Source organism: Cuculus canorus, chromosome Z (assembly GCF_017976375.1).
Source record: "Cuculus canorus isolate bCucCan1 chromosome Z, bCucCan1.pri, whole genome shotgun sequence".
NCBI lineage: Eukaryota > Metazoa > Chordata > Aves > Cuculiformes > Cuculidae > Cuculus > Cuculus canorus.
The window spans coordinates 7,451,939-7,470,307 of record NC_071441.1 but is presented as its reverse complement, the minus strand read 5'-3'; the positions used below and the strand labels follow the sequence as shown (position 1 = coordinate 7,470,307).

Genomic DNA, 18,369 nt, shown 5'->3' with positions numbered 1-18,369 from the left:
CAAGCAATTTCCCAGAACAACTTTCTTCTCTAATATGAAAGTAACAAAAGCATTAAAGCCTCTCAGTTACAGTGGAGAGATGTTGCCTATAGGAGGCTGATGGAATCTCACTTAATATACGTATATTAAAAGACCTAAATTAATGAACAAAAATGTTTACAATGTAACTAAATGACTACTAGGGCTCACAAAAATTCACAGCTCATTATAATGAGGAAAAATCTGTTACAATTTAGGACTACACAATGTTTGGGAACGCTGTCCCAGGCACGTCCCTTTTCATATCCTGACGCTTCAGGGTAATTTTATATGAACCAAAAGTTTTACTGTTTGTTACTGTTCAGGATTTTAAAGGTCAGATTTTTATTTTTCCTTTAATGTGCACAAATATTTATCACAAAGTGAAAGTTGTCTTAGACATTTCTTCATACTTAAAAAAAAATAGATTCAGGAAGAGGCTTTAAAAAGGTTGGTATTAGGGATGCTTATCAGTGAATCAGATGAATCAGGAAAGGAGCATTGTTGGTACTGGTGTTGGGTAGTATGATTATTTGTAAGAAAGTAACAGCTGACTTAATTCCTACAAGTCTAAGATACAAGATGAAACTTGTTATGTTGGAGGCAATGTAAGAGGACAATTCCGCTGATTCTCTTTTTTTTTTTTTTTTATGCATCAGCGACACAGAACCGATAGGACAGACAACAGACTGCCAGGAACAACAGTTGTTCTAATTTGCATGCAATTTGGTATTTCCCAATTCAATGTCAGAACTATTTAAGGGAGGCTTAGATGTGTATTTTTCGAAGGCTAAGGTTAGTAAAGCTCTGTCTCTATTCAAGCATGAGATACAGACTTATCACTGGAGCTGTCCAAGCTCTAGCTCAATTTGAAGTGGGTTGCTTGCTCGAAAGGCATCTCACTCCTTGCTGAGTAGAGGTAAAGTCTTGATAGCTGGCTTTGGCAGATCCTGGTTAGCATTTCCACATACGAGTTTATTCTCTTTTCAAGCATCTGATTAAACTTTAGGTATGAAATAACTAAAGTCATAGGTTCCAGTTTGTGGAAAACCACACCACATTATGTAATATCTTATTAGTATATCCTACCCAATATTCTATACTTCTGAAGATAGACTTTTCTGGCCAAGTGTGCCACTTGCCTTCTGTCAGGGTAAACAATGGCAATATACACCGATTACCTCCTCACATAGCACAGCTGACTGGCGAGGTACTAAAGATCTCATGTTTTCCTATCAGGCTCTGTGCAGTTTGTTTCAGCAATAGATTGGGAATGATGCATGGACAGGTTTTGGGTTGAATACAAAAAAAAAGAAATTGAGAAGTGACAGGAACAGCCTTGGGCTTAGAACAACATGGGCAAAAGAGAACTTGCATGCAGGAGAAATTTTTACCTCTTCAGCAGTTTTTAAAAATGGATATCCCACTTTACAAGTGATGTTGTGGTTAGATTCACAACTATCTTTCTGTATATCCTAAAGGAAAAAGAAAATGAAATCATGACCTCATTCAATCTCTTTTTAAATTTTCACTAGGCAGCAAGGGCCTGTTGAAAATTGCCACTTTTCATTATCAAAACATCCTAAGGTTCCAAGCCTTAACTAAAGTGGAACAGAAATAGGAAACCATAATGCTTCCAGAACAATTTCCACCTATATATGTCTACATAAATCAGTAGCCATTATTCCCTTCCAGTGAAAGTGTTTGGAACATTAGCAATTATATGGAAACTGGACATCATGCAATTAATCATGGGGTCTAGCAGAGCAACACATATATAAGCGCACCCTTTTTATGTGTAATTTTGAAAACGTGCTCCTAACTTGGTCATAAAAGTGACCTTCATAAGTTGTTGCCGCAGACTCAACATCAGTGCTATGGATCCCCGACTACTCCTAATGTGCAACAACAGGACTGTTGACAGGAAACAAACTTCCGTTGTTTCCCACTTGAACTGACCTAAATTCATGGATACCTGCTGAGGCAGGCAAAAATAATTACTTTGTGAATGCCTTCTAGGCAAGGATGAGGCAGGCACTATCTATGCTACCATACCATGACAGTATTTTTTCATTAGACATGCAAAAGAAGCACTCTAGAGGCTCAGGAGGTGTAAAGATGAACAATGAGGCGTTTCTGGGTCTACAGATGTACAGATTATTCATGGTACCAACAGCCATCTATGATTCAGTCACTTACTGTCTAAGTGTCACTGTGAAACTGGCATTGGTAGTCAACAGAGGCTAGCCAAGAGGCCAGCCAAGAGGCCAGTCAAATAAAAATATATACAGTCTTTTACAGGGGTAAGTGAGGGCAGAACTCCCCGGGAAACTTTTCATCAACTGAGATGATGCCAGAGCCGTGAAATTCAGGCTTAATACAAAGGTTTCCTCAGATCTTCCTAGCAATATAGGTTATCATAAACATGATAATGTCAAAAATCGTTACCTCAATTCCAGCAAAAATAATATTTGGAGAATACTGAACCAAAACTCTGGTATTATAGGCACTATCTTTTTTGTTCTTCACAGAGAGCTGGATGGTGAACTTATCATTGCGTGACTTTACGATGAATGGAGAGGAGCTGTAAAATTAAGTAAGAATGTTGGACATCTTAACTTTTTAATCTGTTTTTAACATAAAGAGGAACGTCTTTCAGTGTCCTGAATATATTGTTTCTGATTTGGGAATTATGTCAAAGCATTATCCTAATAGACTACAGAATTCATAATTTACATAGAAATATCAAGATATCAAGCGATACAGAAACTAAGTATAGTTACCTGTCTCCAGCTATGCTTGCTTTTACATTCAGAACAAGATCTGAAATGCATTTATTTTTGGCTCCACAATCTTTTGTGAAAGGAATCTGCAACAATAGCATTTTTATTCTCAATATTATTGCATTTATTATTAAAATTAAATACTTATATCTTAATTTATTATCTCATTTTATATAAAGTCTTCTGTTTGACAGTCCAGGAAGTCTTCCCTAATATTAATCAGTCAAATGTGCCAATATGCTGTAAAATGCATGGGTAAAATATAACCTTTTTACTCATTCCCTTCTAAGTAATTAATCTAGACTAGAAAAAGAGGCAATAGTAGAAGTATGAATGATGCCAAACCCCATGAAAGTGTGACTAACGTCTTGCTATATTTATGTAAAAAAAAAACCAACAGGAAAATTTCTTGTACTCTCTTCCATTTTCAGTTAACTCTGAACAGTTTTAACTCCGGGCTAGTTCTCAAGCGCACTTAATCAAGCTTTTCACTCCTGAAGACTCATTTAAAGGAAATATCTTTTGGACAGGCTCAAAAAGCCTCCATCTTTAGCCAATTTGTGGACACTACTTTCAGCCTTTGTGAGGACTATTTAAATACTTTGGTTATTAATGTAGAATCTTGCTGACTTACATATTCAGATATTGAATTTGGCAGGTTGCTATCAAGAACAGGTCCAGTCTCTGGATCAGAAAAATTGAACTCCAGCAAAACCTTTACAGAGTCCTGAAAGTCAGGCTTATCCTAGAACACAAAGAAAACAAAATTGCTGTTATTCACTTTAATGTATACAGAGTTTAAAAAATCCCAAACAATGCTGAGGTAAAATATTTTTCAGCCACACTGTCGCCAGACTTACTAGGGAAGCATTTGAATGCTTCAAATTGATGATAAGGCATTTAATATGCAAGCCAATCCTTAAAACCTCTACTAATGCTTTTGTGTATCCCATCTTATCATAAAAATGTCACGTAGCCTTAGCATAGCCAAGGCAGCTTCATTTAAGCATGTCTTAGAATGGTCAACTCACAGACTTGCCTCTTTTAATTGTGCTTAAAAGGTCAGTAAGATGAACAGCTGGAGTGAACACATTGCATGATGTCAAACAGGCTTGCTGCTAGGAGATGTATTGCATTTTCAAGTAAATTCTAAGCATCATTTATCAATAGTTTTGAATTATATAGATATAATATTATACAGATATAACTGTGAAGTTGCTAAACATTTTAAATCTGGGTAGCTTATAATATACACTTCCATCCTCTCTGGACACGTTACAATCTGGGCAATTTCACGCGCTTAGGTGCTAATTACATTTCTGTTTTGCAGTGAATGAGTATTCTCTCTCCCAAACTTAATTTGCAAGTTTTTTACTCTATTTGAATAGGAGGAATTGTGCCAATATGCAATATGACTTCTTACTCACATGTTCCTGCAGAGTTTTGAATGCACCTACACTATTAACCGGGATAGCTGCTTAATTCCACTTAGTGTGTTATGCTCTTTCTTAGGACAAACACAAAGAGACAAAGGTAAATAAAATCTTCCTGTAAGTAAATGGTTTATATCTATCTACAAAACAAATACATAAATCCTAAGTAGTAAGCAAATCTTACGTACACTTCTTAAGGTTAATTGTGGATACAGATTTTGTTTTCCAGCTTACAATTAATGGAATACTTTTAGTTTATTATAATGTCTACATGAGAAAAACACTTTAAATGATTTACTTGCCAACATGTAGAAGTTATGTTTAATACATTCTGACCCTTTGACAGTTACATCTTTTTGAATTTTCCTTTCATGGCTTTCAGTGAACAAGCTTCGAGATATTTGTCTTTGTGAGTCAAGTGTAATCCAATACCGCAGAACTGCAAAGGAAGTTGAGATCAATATTATGAACCAATTTGCCTTCACATATTATTCTTTCCCCCAGTACCTTAAATGGACTTTGAATAGTGAATTTAAAAGAGTTGCAAACAAATGTGAGCATAGAAATTTTATAGCATAAAGATTTCATGGCTTAGTGCTTGTCTACTTACTGGATTCAAATATATCTTCCTTCGACTTTAGCCTGGTCTTAAAACAAATGGTGGCATTTATGCATATTGTTTTTCTTTTATTTATCTGACAATTTTGCTGTTGGATATTGATACTTTTGGGTGTAAATTGCATGGAAACATTTACTTCAGCCACATCACGAGACCTTAAGAAAGAGACAAAGAGAGTACATTTTTTGTCTTAGGAATGAACTTGCAAATGTGTAAAGTTCAACATGTACATAAACATATAGAATCATTTAGGTTGACAAAGGCCTTTAAGATCATTAAGTCCAACCCTCAACCTTACACTGCTAGGCTCGCCACTAAACCATGTCGCTAAGCATCGTATCTACACCTTGTTGAAATACCTCCGGGAACGGTGACTCAACCACTTCTTTGGGCTGCCTATTGCAGTATTTGACAACCCTTTCTATGAAGAAATTTTTCCTAATATATAATCTAAACCTCCCTTCATGCAACTTCAGACCATTTCGTCTTGTCCTATGTGATGGTTTAGACAAAAAATTAACTACGCACTCTATACATAGTACCAGTAAACATCAAATTAAAGAGAAGGTGGTCACAGGGTCTATCCACAGTGCTGTACTGGTTTCAGAACAGATACTAGATGAAAGGAAATAATTTAAAAAGCATTTAAGCAACCCTATGGAGCCAGTCCCATTTTAAAAGAGACCGAAGACCTAGACACAGGCTCACGGGTATCCACAGATGAAGATATTATTATACACAAGCTAGAGAGTAGCATGCAATCTCTTAGGCTGGGTAGATAAACAGGCTAGATTGACTAGCAATTTGCTTCACTCTAACACCCCTTTGCCCTTGTAAATGCAATATGTGCCTGTTTCTCCATTTGCTCTAGTTCATTTCTTATTTGGCCTTGAGATGGAGTATGTTGGTGTACTAAACCAGCAGCAAATTTAGCTGGCAAGACAGCTTTCTTCAGATTTGTGATCTATACAACACAGTGAAAGCATCTCATTGCATTCACACATAGAGTTTTCAGAAAGAAAAATTACCAGATAAAGGTGAATTGAAGCTGGCATCTCAGGGATGGTAGCAAAACCTGACAAACTTAATGACCTAGTAAATGAGTTAGATGGAACAGCAGGACAAGGAAAATAAGGAGCTTAGCAAAGACTTAGCAACTGCTGTACCAGATAGAAAAACAGTTTTTTGTTTGTGTTTATAAATGAAGATTACAAGTTACTCTGTTTATTTCTCTTACAGGTATTTTTCTACACTCCCTTAAAAATCATATTAGTCATTATGCCACCTGAATCATGCTCATTTGCAAAGGAAATTAATTCTCTGTTAGCCAGAAAGTTTAGGTTTTGGTTTTTTTTAAAAAATTTTCTGTAGGGACTCAAACTAGAGTTTTCTTATTAGGAAGTTGAAATAAATTTCTTAGCAACCCCTTCATATTTCAACTTCTCCTTGATATTGCTGATAAGATAATACGCAATACAGTGTAAAAAAAAAAAAAAAAACCAAAACATTGTTTTTTCCTGTTTTACTTAGTGTCAAAAGTGGAATAAATTTTTATTCTGAACATGAACTAGGAGGACAAAGTCTTCATACTACACTAAGAAGGTTTCTAAAACATTCCTATACTTGTTACCGTTATCCATCAAGTTTTATACTCACTCCTCCAGAGAGACATGAAAATATGAAGATTCGCAGCCAGTGTAAAAACATGTGATAAAACAACAGACAAAACACTAGTGCATACAAGTTATTATAGAACGGTTATTTTCTAGTCTGTCAGCTGCTGTGATCATCCATTACCAGAAGAGGGCAGCCCCACCAAGGCCGCCAATGGTGACATCAATCAGTCCATCATCGTTTAAATCCATTTCTCCGTGCACTGACTGGCCAAAAAATTTCACTTTTTCCCCATCTCCACCAGATGCAATGCGCTGTGAAAAGCAGTAAAAGGTTTATGCAGTGCATAACGAAGGATTTTATTAGAACATTCAAGACACATTTGTTGGCCGTTGCATGGCTTTCAGACTCTAAATATATTATTTTTTTTTTTTACAATACTGCTATTAGGGTTACCATGGTGATGAACAGACTATACATTTTCAGAATTGCAAAACACCTTCTTTTCTAGCTGCACAGAACATTTCAGAAGGTTTCTAATAAAAACACAGAAATGTATTTTCTAACATTACTAGAGTCAAATTCAGTTAAATCAGACTGAGTTTGAAAGTATAGACATTTTAAAAAAAGAAGCTGTCATGACTGTTGAAGTCACAGGTTGATTGTATGTTGGGAAGACAAGAAAAACGGATTTGTGCTGCACACACAGCAACGGCCAATCTGCAAGGTTTAACTTCATACCTGAGAATACTTTTTACTGATTGTGTTGCCATGGCCATGATAAATATAAACTGCTCCACGATGATCATCCTCTAAGGGAGAACCGATTACAATGTCATTGTATCCATCAAGGTTGAGATCCTTCACTGCAGCGATCGCAGTCCCAAAGCGTGCACCACAAGGCTCATTCTTAAGAACTTTGCAGGTGTCCTGTTTTAACGGTGAACAGCACGCTTGCTTTATGGGTTCAAGGCTCATTTGATATTCAAACTTTGTCTGTAAAAGAACAGATCCTTAGTTAGTGGATTTTCACCAACATTTTACCATTCCAGGCTTTTCAAAGCTCCTGTCCAGAAGACAAACTGATGAATCAAATGAAACAATTACAACCCGTTCTTAGTGATTGAGTACACAGTAGAAACTGTGATCTTTTAACTATAATTCAAATGTTCTTTCCAAACAGTGGGTGGGATAGACATTCCTGCTCCCTCTTTTTTTTTGCATCTAGATGATTCTGCATATTTCTTGAAGCTAGATGTTCACAGGAAAGCATAGTATCATAACAGTGTTTGGATGTTATTGTAAGTAAACCACTTCATTCTTAGGGTAGTGTAAAGAGTTCTTCTAAAGGAATTCTCTTAATCTGAAAAGTAAACCAAGTTTCTGATGAAACACAGATGGCAATATTGTTATTCCAGAACAAAAGACAGCATTTCTTTTATAACAACTGTATTCTGTCCTCAGTCGACACATTCTCTATGGTTTAACATACATATTCTCCTGGTTCAGTGCACATCCTTAGATCAAACCCATGCATACAGTATGTAGTGCAAACCACTCTTTCCAAGAGATTGGCCCAATGAGTTACATGTTATACATAAGCATCAGCAAGCAGTTGCTGCATCTCCTTTATTTGGAGATGCATAAAAGGAAGCAGAGCAAAACCAAATTTCAAACCCCCACATTACTGGAAAGCATGGAACTCTGTTTTCTCGCCAGCCCTATTCACCAGCAAATGGTTGTTAGAAACATGCATGTGGAAACTGGAAGAGATTCCTATCAAATAGATCTAATCTCTTCAGGTCCTTTTCTTGCAACAGTATTTCAGGACACCATTACTGCTAGTATACTCTGTGATAATTGTTACAATGATACATAATGGTACACAACTAAAAGAATCAAAAAAGAAGAAAAAGTATGCATAGACATTGGAAGGAGAAACTTATCAAATTAAAAAGTTGTGGTGCAACTGCTATATTCCTCAGCCTAGTACTAACATGTTTAAAAGCTGTTGGATGTATGGGGTTTAGCTCTAGGTTACTAAGGAAGTCACAAAGACATTGAGGCACCCACTTTTAGGATGGATAAGCCCTATTTTTCCCTAACCCATGAAAGCAAAAAGAAAACGTGATAGATGTTATGTTGCAGTTTACAGGATACAGTGGTTACGTATATCATATACTCTTAGAAAAAAATGGTGAGAAAATGAGAGTTGATAAGAAAGTTTTCAAAAATAATCTATATTAAACTCTCAGTTGTCAAAATCGCATTCCTCGGTTTTCAACAGGTCATCTTCCACAGCATAAATTATCATATTTCTTTAAAACAAGAATATGAAGACAGTAGGGAGCATGTTCTATTACAGGTCAATAAACAACAACTTTACCTTGTTCAGACCATAAACATACACTTTCCCTTGCTCCTCTTTCTCAGTTCCCATATATGTAGGAGCTCCAACAAGAAGAAGGTCTGTAAATGAGTCCCTGTTGATGTCAATTGTGGTAATAACACCCCCAAAGTATGACCCAATCTGCAGAAAAATATAAGGTATAAATTAGAGACAGAGTCAGCAACATGATGCAATGTTTCCTATTCAGAAAACTGTTTTATGGTTGCTTACAACAATAACAGATGTTAACCTTTGGGTAGAAATTTTCTTTGCTATCTATATGATCTTTTTGGTCTGTTTGCCTCTTAAGTTCGTTTTTTGTTTTGCGGTTTGCGTTCAGATATTTTATTTAAGAACGGTCCATTCAACTTTCCACTCTCCTGAGTTTGAAACGTACAAATACTGCCTTCTACCTGCTAAGAGGAGTAGGAGCTCTTAAGACAGCATTAGAATAGAAGTGTCTTGCGGAAGCTAATTTTCTCTTCTGCCCCAATAATAATACATAGAAGGAGCAAAATCAATGGTTTTAGGCTTCCCAGGGGAAAAAGGCAGGACAAGATCTCCAAGACAGTACTATGCAGGTAATATCCAAAATTCCCAAGTTGCCAATAAATGCAGAGGAAGAAGATTTACACAAAGAGCTAGGTACACTCACAGACTGGGTACAAGGTGTAGCATTTATCTGATTACAGTCAATTCACAGCTAAGCTAGACACCCTGTATTTTCTTTACACTTAGCATGAGAAGCAGTCTCTTCCAGTGCAAGATGCATCTCATCTCACAGAAGATGCTTCCAGCAGGCCAGATCCCTCAAACCTTAAAAATGCCTATGCTCCTTCACTAAATATGAAAGGATTGATTGATAAGCGGAGTTGCAGACATCAGCTATAGGTGAAAGTTAGGTAGCCAGAATTGACTGAAAGAAGCTTGTACTGCCTCTTTCTACTACTGTACGGCTTGTACTGGGGAGACGATAGTAGGAAGGTCTTTGAAACCTCATGTACCTAATATTATACTACAGCCTTTAATTACGTAGTTATGTGTTGTTTTCTTTCCTTCAGGAACAGCTCTTACTGAGCTGCTACTCAATATAACAAGCAGCTTCCCAATATTTCATGCTATTCCAGCTGATCTTGCACAGAACCCTGCTTGTCACACTCGTTTCCTGCCAGTGACATACCCCTTCCACTCAGCAGATAAAATTGCAGCTACAGAGATGAGCACAGTCATTTTGACACTGCTGAAGGTTTAGCCCTTAAGGAGAAAATTTCCAAGGGTCTGTGACTACTGTAAAGTTTACTTCCCATTACTCACTATACCAGAACATCTACCTAACCTTTCATTCTGTCTTTCTTACAACTCCCAGTTTCATTTGCTCTTCTGATGCAGAGTTTTCATTTGAAATCCTTATTTCTATTTCTCATGCCATATTCCTCTTGTATGTTAATCATGAATGCATACTTACTTGTTCTCCCTTTAACCTCTGAAGTACTTGTACCTCTCTTCCTTCCATTTTATAAATGATAACTTGCCCAGTGTGATTGTACCGTGGCTGCCCTGCTATGTACAGTACACCTCCAGGTGTCAATGCTGAATTCACAGTATAACCTAGGAAACAGAAAAGAAGTCAAGATGCAGTACACACAGGATGCATTAGAAATACTTGCTGTGATTCAAAGCCTTATTTTACAACTAGGTGTTGTGCTAGCCCTACTTGTGCTGGAGAATAACAGCAGAGTTAATTTAAAGGGCTGGATGTGTGTTTGCCTGTAGTTTAAGAGACACGAGCACCACTGTGTTATTGAACCTGTTCACAAACTAATGAGTTATGCTCATTTCGCTATTCTTGCACTATGTATGACCTGATAGTACTGATGAATTAACTTGTGAATAGCTGGTTGAAAAGCTATTTCAAGAAACAGTTGTCACCAGCTCATTGTTAAACTGATGGAGTCTTCCAAATGTGATTCACAAAGCATTTTGGACCTAGTAGCTCTGTCTAACATTAACAACTAAAAAACTTGGGTGACTTAAAAGATTTGCAAATGAATCAAATCTGTGATGAGGTTACAAGTATTATGGAGATTAGGATCTGAATTTAAAGACTTTACCAAATTTGAGACTTAAAAAAGAAATATCTCATGGTGTTTTACAAAGACACCAAACAGTGTACTCAGGGAAAAGCTGAAATTATTCTCACGTTGAGTCTTCATCAGTGAAAATGTGGCTTAAATGAGATAACAAAGAAAACAGAACTATGAGGTGCAGAAAGAAAGTGCTAGAGGAGAGAGGACTTGTAGTAATTGTCAAAAGTTATAAGATGGAATATTTCCCTTACCTAGGTAGGCTGCAAGGGGTTCATTTTTTTCTGAAAGCCTGTCACGAAAAGTGTCATTACTTGGCATTGAAATACCACTGTCCTTCACCATAAGCACTGTGCCATTCCAGTCATATGCTCCAACTGCCCCAAGCATGATCCAATCCTTATGTAGAGAAAAGAAAAAGACTGTTCTCATCTGAACCATTTTTAGACATTCATTGATCATGATGCTCACATTTGGGTAATGCTTCCTGTATATTTATTTATTTGGCTCTGCTTTTCCTGTTATAGTATGGCTCTTGCCATCATAGTATGTCTCTCACTTTTTTTGTTACAAATGCACCCAACTTATTGTGGGGAAAAAAAACCAAAAAGAAGCAGAATGAAACACAACTCCCTACAACTTCAATTCACCATTCCTGACCAAATTGAAAACCAAAAGGGATTTAGAAAGCTAATCAGAGAATACAATACTTAAGAAATTTGAATCTTTCTCTGTTGAATCTGTGAGTCTAGCATATTGCATAAAAACCTTTGGTCAGTGAGAAATTATTTGCTGATCTTTCTGGATTAAAGGCATGAATGTTGCCTTCTACATAAGACAGACATCAGAGACCCTGCTTCTGTCAATGCAGCAAGGACTGAAGACCCACTTCTGCACTGAGGTTCTGATGATGACGCGTCAGTTGTTTGTGAATGTCAAGAATACACTCTATCAAATACAGTCCTATAAAGAATCCTCGCAGACCCTATCAGGATACTACTTGTCTCTAAGGTATGATACAAAATCTGAAGAATCCTATGTACCGTAGTGCAGAGAGTAAAAGTGAATGGAGAGTACTCATGTAGTAAAGTATTTGTGTTAAATTTTATTGAAGGTCTTTTATTTTCTTTTTTACGAGTGAAATGCTGAGCTGTATACAGAGCCATGTTGAAGGTTTTTCTATGCCTGTCAGTTCGTCTTGGATTACTTGGTGTTTGTTCAGTTCAGTAACTCTCCCATTGTGTTCTTTTCCATTGTCACTACTTTTTCCTATCTTTAAAGTGTAACTCTTTCCAGTTCTTTTGAACTCATGTTATATTTAAATTTCATTTGAGTACACTGAATAGATCATCACAATCCATACATTTTGATTTTTCAAATATGAATAAAATATGTAGGGAGTTATTTTCTGCTAATACAGATTCGCAGATGTACTTGTATCCCAGTTTAATAACTATTTACCCCTTCAGGATTGAGGCACTGAATGTGTTAACAGAACTAAGAATATGTTATGCTAATAATAACGCAGATCATGACAGAAATATCCTTTTAACATATTGTCTGTCTCAATTTCACAATACAACGCAATATCAATTATACATTAATATTTAGACAGAACAGTTGTAATAGTTCATAGAATGGTTAGGGTTTGAAGAAACCTTAAAGTTCATCTTGTCAAATGCCCCTGCCATGGCCAGTGATATCTTGCACTGGATCAGGTTGTTCACAGTCTGATTTTGAATGTTTCCAGCGATGGGGCACCTACCACATCTCTGGACAACCTGTTTCACCACCGTCACTGTAAAACATTTCTTCCTTATAGCAAACACAAATCTTACCTCTTTCATTATAAATATGTTCCCCCTTGTCCTGTCATTACAGGTCCTGGTAAAAAATCTCTCTTTTTCTTAGCACGTTATAGATTACTTACCTGATAGAAAGTGCTATATTTAGAGTTCATGTGAAAAAGGTACTTATTCTCCTAATCTTTCATTGTTTATAATAATTCTTTACATATATTATAAAAAAATTGGATTACAAGAGACTTACAGCAGCAAACGCAACTCTACAAAGAGTTCTGCAATACTCATTCCAAATTCATGTCATCATCAAAAAAATATACTTTGTAAAAGAACTTCTACTTTCAAATGGTTTGTTTACCTGAGAATAATGAGCACTGAAACCAGCTTGAGACATTTCCATTTCAAATGAGGCTGCCTGCTGGTCTGTTGTTGCTATTAAACAGAAAAAAAAGTAAATTTCAAAAATAAAAAAGTTGCAATCCGAAAAAGTATCTGAATAGTGTGATGAAAATGCTCATATAGTAGTATAGGAATAACAGAATTAACTAAACTATTCAGTGAATACAGTTTGCCACATTTTTTTATAATATATTTTTTTATAATAAATATAGAAATTAAGATCCATGTTAAATGCTATCAGTAAGTATGAAAGTTTCCATTTTAAGATCATGTCTCAGAACTTGTCCAAGAAATATTTCTGGGCTAAAACTGACTAGATTTGACCTCAGGCTGATGGTAAATATGTTTGGAATGTTTGATTAATACGGTTAAGCCATTTTCCACTTGCGCTAAGCGAACAATAAGACACCAGTCATGTAGCTCTGGCCTTGTATTGAAGCAACTAAAAATTCTTAGGCAGCTGGTAGAACTTTAAATGAAAAACACTTGATGTTTGTATGAACCTTTGCAAAAAACAACATAGGAAAATCTCAGCTTGTCCAAGACTCATAAGCCTCAGGGAAGAGCTTGGGAACTATAATCCTGCCCAGAAAGTTACATGAAAATCTTCCTTATTTTCATAATTGACTTTGAATAAAAAAAGGTATCGGGTGATTTAGTACTTCTTTCAGTATCGTGTCAGGTTGTAATACGCTAGTTATTAAACTCTGATGGGCTGCTTCGATCCCCGGAACAAATGAAATATCATCAGGGAAGAGAAAGGTCTGCCTATTCCTCTACTTAAAAGAAATACTCAAGGACTATTTTGCTATCTTAAGCACCAAAAGAAAGGTAACTATATTCTGCATACTGATACCTCCTTGAGAGTGAGGTACAGTAACAAGCACTAGAGGGGAAACGTGAAATCTGCTCTGATGTTTGTCTAGGTAGATTTCACCAGCTGATACCAGCTGAGAGCTGTGGCAAACCTCTGTGTGAATGAAACTGAGGCATAGCAAGCCATGGCTGCATCAGTTTCAGGCATCTGGACTATTAAATAACACTGAACTTTTGATACTCAGTGACTAAACCACAGAGGTTATTCTGTGGGACATGATGTCTTTGCTAATTGTTAAGATTTATGGACAGTCCTAGGAAGGAGACACGATCTCAAACATTTGACACACAAACACAGGCCACTGCGTGTCACAAGATGTAGCTGCTTTGCTAAGTCTGAAAAAAATATGGTCTTTTTTAAGCATAAGCACCATAAGTTGCGCATTTGCTGATGAATTGTATTTTCATGCAGTGAAGGATGTTTCTTATTTAGCTGAGAAAGAGAGAACTTGCACAGTCTGAGGCAGAGGACAATGCTGGTACTGTTGGTGCTTACAGCTCTGAATGATAACAGTACCCAATCTGACTTCCCATTCAGTTTCAAACTGCCAAGCATCCCACAAAGGATATTTTGTGAAAAAACATTTGTGCCTTCCTACGAGTTGGATAAAACACAAAATTGCTGTTAAAAGCAGAAGTCCATGCCATGAAACGCACAGGCATATGAAGAAGATTATGTGTAAAAACCCACTGGCTGTAAAGTGTAGGGTTTTTTAGCTGATTTTTCAAATCTTTCTCAATTTTGAGTTTTTTAAAGGCTGAAACCAAAAAAAACCCAAGAAATCCAAGAAAATAATCAAATGTACTATTATACTACTAGGATGCTATTTAGATGGAGAATTTAAACACATTCAGATACAAGATTTCAAGAATCAATGCTCCTGTGACCTTCAGGTTATGCACAGAAGTTAATTCTGCCGTGGTGTATAGGGTTAATTAATATTTTCTACATTGCACACATCCAATAAGCTAGATTGTCACCAGAAAGCGGAGCGGAATTGGAAAGAATTAATCTGCTTTTCTGCCCCATCACAATAATGTGTCTATGGGCAGAGTTGTGAATCTAGAATAGCTCCTGAAATGCCGTGGAGGGACAGGAAACTGTGCCTGAAGAATCAACAGAAACTGATCTAGTCAGCATCTTCTAGCTCCAGTCTTGCCAACACATTGGAACAACTCAGCCTTGCTGTGCTTTGAGATAAAGCTAAGATCCCATTTTCAGTTTCTATCCTGTCTTCTCTTGCAGCCAGATTATACGATTTCTTGGACTCTTACGGCTGGAGGAGGCAACATTTGTTATCTCACATCACAGGTGTCTTATACAGGAATCTTACCACAGACTCTGAGCTCCTACTTGAAAAATCTAGAAATCAAGAAGCCTTTTGGGACTGGTGAAATCACCTAGCTCATCTTTCACACTGTGGATGAAAAGAATTTTCCACATTTTTTGTTTCAAATATATATTTTTAGTAATATAGGCAAATCTATATAAAATAAAAATTGAAAATAAGGCAAATATATCAAGGGACAGATATCCTACCAGTTTATAATAGGTTTATATGAAATAAAAAGTAATAGTACCCAGGAAGCAGATACTTGTTACTGCACCTTTTTCAGAAAATTAAAGCTGAATTCAAGGATTTCTGCAGAACTTGTTGATACTTAAAGAAGTACAATATGCTTAAAATACCAAAATACTGGAGGACACAGTGATGAGAATCAGTCATCTCAAGAACTAACTTATCATATAAACAGAAAACATTTCTACAATTTAATCAAACAGTTTCACCACCTTTAACATAACTACATTTCTTCGGATATTTTAGTAAGCTACACAACTTGTTTAAAGTTGAAATACTTTGTAACTTTTTCTTATCATTAGAGGGATGAATTACTAAAGTCAATGGACAGGTTATACCTCATGGTATAGAGCATTCCCACCAAGAGAGAGTTCAAGCCAGCACAATCTATTCCACTGTTTGGAGGCTGGGGTTTCATGTGACAGATGCTACCTAACGGCTACCACTTGCCAAAAGGGAAAAAGTGGAGTGTGACAAAGTGAGATTATGTCTTCCAGCGGCATCTGGTTGTTCAAAAGGTTGAGCTATGGCATGAAATATTGAATATGAGTACACAGACATCCAGAAACTCAGTCATGTCAGGTCTTACATGCTTTGTCTGTTGCCATAATCAGCAGTTTATTAACTTTTTATTCTATATCCTTTGTATTTAATAGGCGTAACTGCCATATTTTAATGAACTAATGAAAGACAATGACTTTTCTCACTTTTCCAGAAGTACAAAGCACAAATTGAAAACTAAGTTTTCAGTTTCTGTTTTTCCACTGCCACAAGAAGTGTATTCTTCCCAGTAAACAGGGACTTAACAAAAGAGCCCTTTATTCAATGAACTTTGCAGTAATCAGTGAGCTTAAGAAAGCTAATTTAGGCTTTAGAGAGATTAAATTCTCCTCAAATTAATTTCTTTCAAAAGTGAGGAAAAAATCTTACAGAAAGTAAAAAGAACATTCAAACTGGAAAAAGTAATCAGTAATAGTCAGTTGAAAATAGTATTATTTGATCAAGCTGAATGGTACACTAGGACCCCCCCTGCCCCCCCCAGAAGTCTGAGAAATACAGCTACAATTTAAAAAACTTTAAAAGTCTCTCTTACATTTGTATTATATCTTGACATTCAAGTCAACATTATTTTTTGTTCCAGCTGGAAACTACGCTATTCCAGCTACTTGGAAAGTTGAGATGTTGAAAAAAATAAGTCCTAATAGATGGATGTTTTCTTTGCATGACACGAATCCCTTCAGAATTGGCCAGTATAATTTATAACTAATAAACTTAGTCTTCTGTTACCCATACTGTGCTTGAAACAGAGATTTGGACAGTGTTGCATAATTTGGATGGAGAATGTAAGCAAACTTTATGAGAGAATGACTTTTCTGTGCTAAATTCTGAGTATCATGAACTTTTCCAGAGGAAAAATATATATCTTGTCAACTCTGTATGTCAAGTATATGTTAACTTATATAACAAAATAATATTAATAACTAATGAAAAAGAAAACCTAAAGATATAGGCAGACAAACACATGTCCATGAGGTAATCATGTTATGGTCTGGCAATCCTTTGTTACCTAAGGGAAGACAACTTCACCTTTACCCTAGCTAAAACCAGTAACAATTACTTACCCTTTTAGGCAACTGTCTCCACATGCTGTAACCGATCTGAATAAATCTAACATCATTTTCTGTGGTTTTGATGTCCATTGTAAAATATTTTTATTATCAGCATGAAAATTAATTGCATAACACATTTTATGCAACAAAATACATTGCAAAAGAAGATAAAAGCAGGTGGTCTTCTACACATTTCAGTTGTAATGCATGCATGAAGTAAGATTTTAAATAACGTCATACCTTCTAGGGCAAATATTCTCTCTCCAAGTGCTTCAACAATAGTTACAAGAGCTAATTCATCCGAGACATTGAAAAAATGCTTTTCAGTAGGCTTACTGGCAATTGATTTTATTTCCTCTACAAATTTCTCAGTACTTATATTTTCTCTGCTGTAGCTGCCAAGAATCTAAAGAGAATTTTAAAAAAAAACCAAACAAAAACACCAAAGTCAAGGATACATTTTATAACCTGTTTTAAAAGTTGCTTTTGAGGCAGATTGACAAAGAATATTGAGAAATTATATCTAACCTTATTTTTTTCTGTTAAAACCTCCCTAAAACTGATTTGAAACCATTTTTTTTCCAATGAGAACAGAAATGTATGATGGCTCAGTTGTTCTTCTCAAAATAACATAGCAAACAAAGAAATTGTATGGTGTAATGTCCTCAACTGTCTTATATTTTTCTTCTTCACAAAATTCTAATGATTTATTCTATATTTCTTTGACTTGTTGTAGTAGGTCTTGATTTAAGAAAAATCCCAACACACTAGCCAAACCAGAATACACAATTGCACCGGCACAGAACAAAGAGACATAGGCATGAAGAAGCAACAATCCAATGTACCTTCAAAATTAACAAAAGAAAACAGATAATCTGAGTATAGAATACAAATGCAGGGGTGAGTTGACACCAAATCTATCATTAACTTTTCCGTATTTCTCAAAAAGGGCTAATCTTCATTGAGTTCATTCTCTCTTTCAGCAACTAAGTTTCCAACACACAAAAATGACAACTTTAGAATGCCAGCACATACACATGCACACAACAACCACAATAAACCTAGGGTTTGTTGACAGTTTAGACTTGCTTTTTTTTTTTTTAAAGTAGGTAGTATGTCTGTAGAAAATGCTCAGAAGATTCAAACTAATCCACTCTGTTTA

General features: G+C 36.0%; 1 protein-coding gene across 1 annotated transcript in view; it reads right to left on the bottom strand.

The window, feature by feature from the left end:
- ITGA1 (integrin subunit alpha 1) overlaps nucleotides 1-18,369 on the bottom strand; it is an 80,274-nt gene that overhangs the window by 16,266 nt on the left and 45,639 nt on the right. The window contains exons 9-21 of the mRNA XM_054054704.1: nucleotides 17,448-17,613; nucleotides 13,101-13,174; nucleotides 11,195-11,339; nucleotides 10,322-10,464; nucleotides 8,854-8,997; nucleotides 7,209-7,463; nucleotides 6,651-6,781; nucleotides 4,845-5,008; nucleotides 4,537-4,673; nucleotides 3,436-3,546; nucleotides 2,802-2,887; nucleotides 2,467-2,602; nucleotides 1,413-1,493 (exon numbers count right to left, since the gene is read on the bottom strand). Coding sequence (XP_053910679.1) covers nucleotides 1,413-1,493; nucleotides 2,467-2,602; nucleotides 2,802-2,887; nucleotides 3,436-3,546; nucleotides 4,537-4,673; nucleotides 4,845-5,008; nucleotides 6,651-6,781; nucleotides 7,209-7,463; nucleotides 8,854-8,997; nucleotides 10,322-10,464; nucleotides 11,195-11,339; nucleotides 13,101-13,174; nucleotides 17,448-17,613 — 1,773 coding nt within the window. The remainder of the gene's footprint in view (nucleotides 1-1,412; nucleotides 1,494-2,466; nucleotides 2,603-2,801; nucleotides 2,888-3,435; nucleotides 3,547-4,536; nucleotides 4,674-4,844; nucleotides 5,009-6,650; nucleotides 6,782-7,208; nucleotides 7,464-8,853; nucleotides 8,998-10,321; nucleotides 10,465-11,194; nucleotides 11,340-13,100; nucleotides 13,175-17,447; nucleotides 17,614-18,369) is intronic.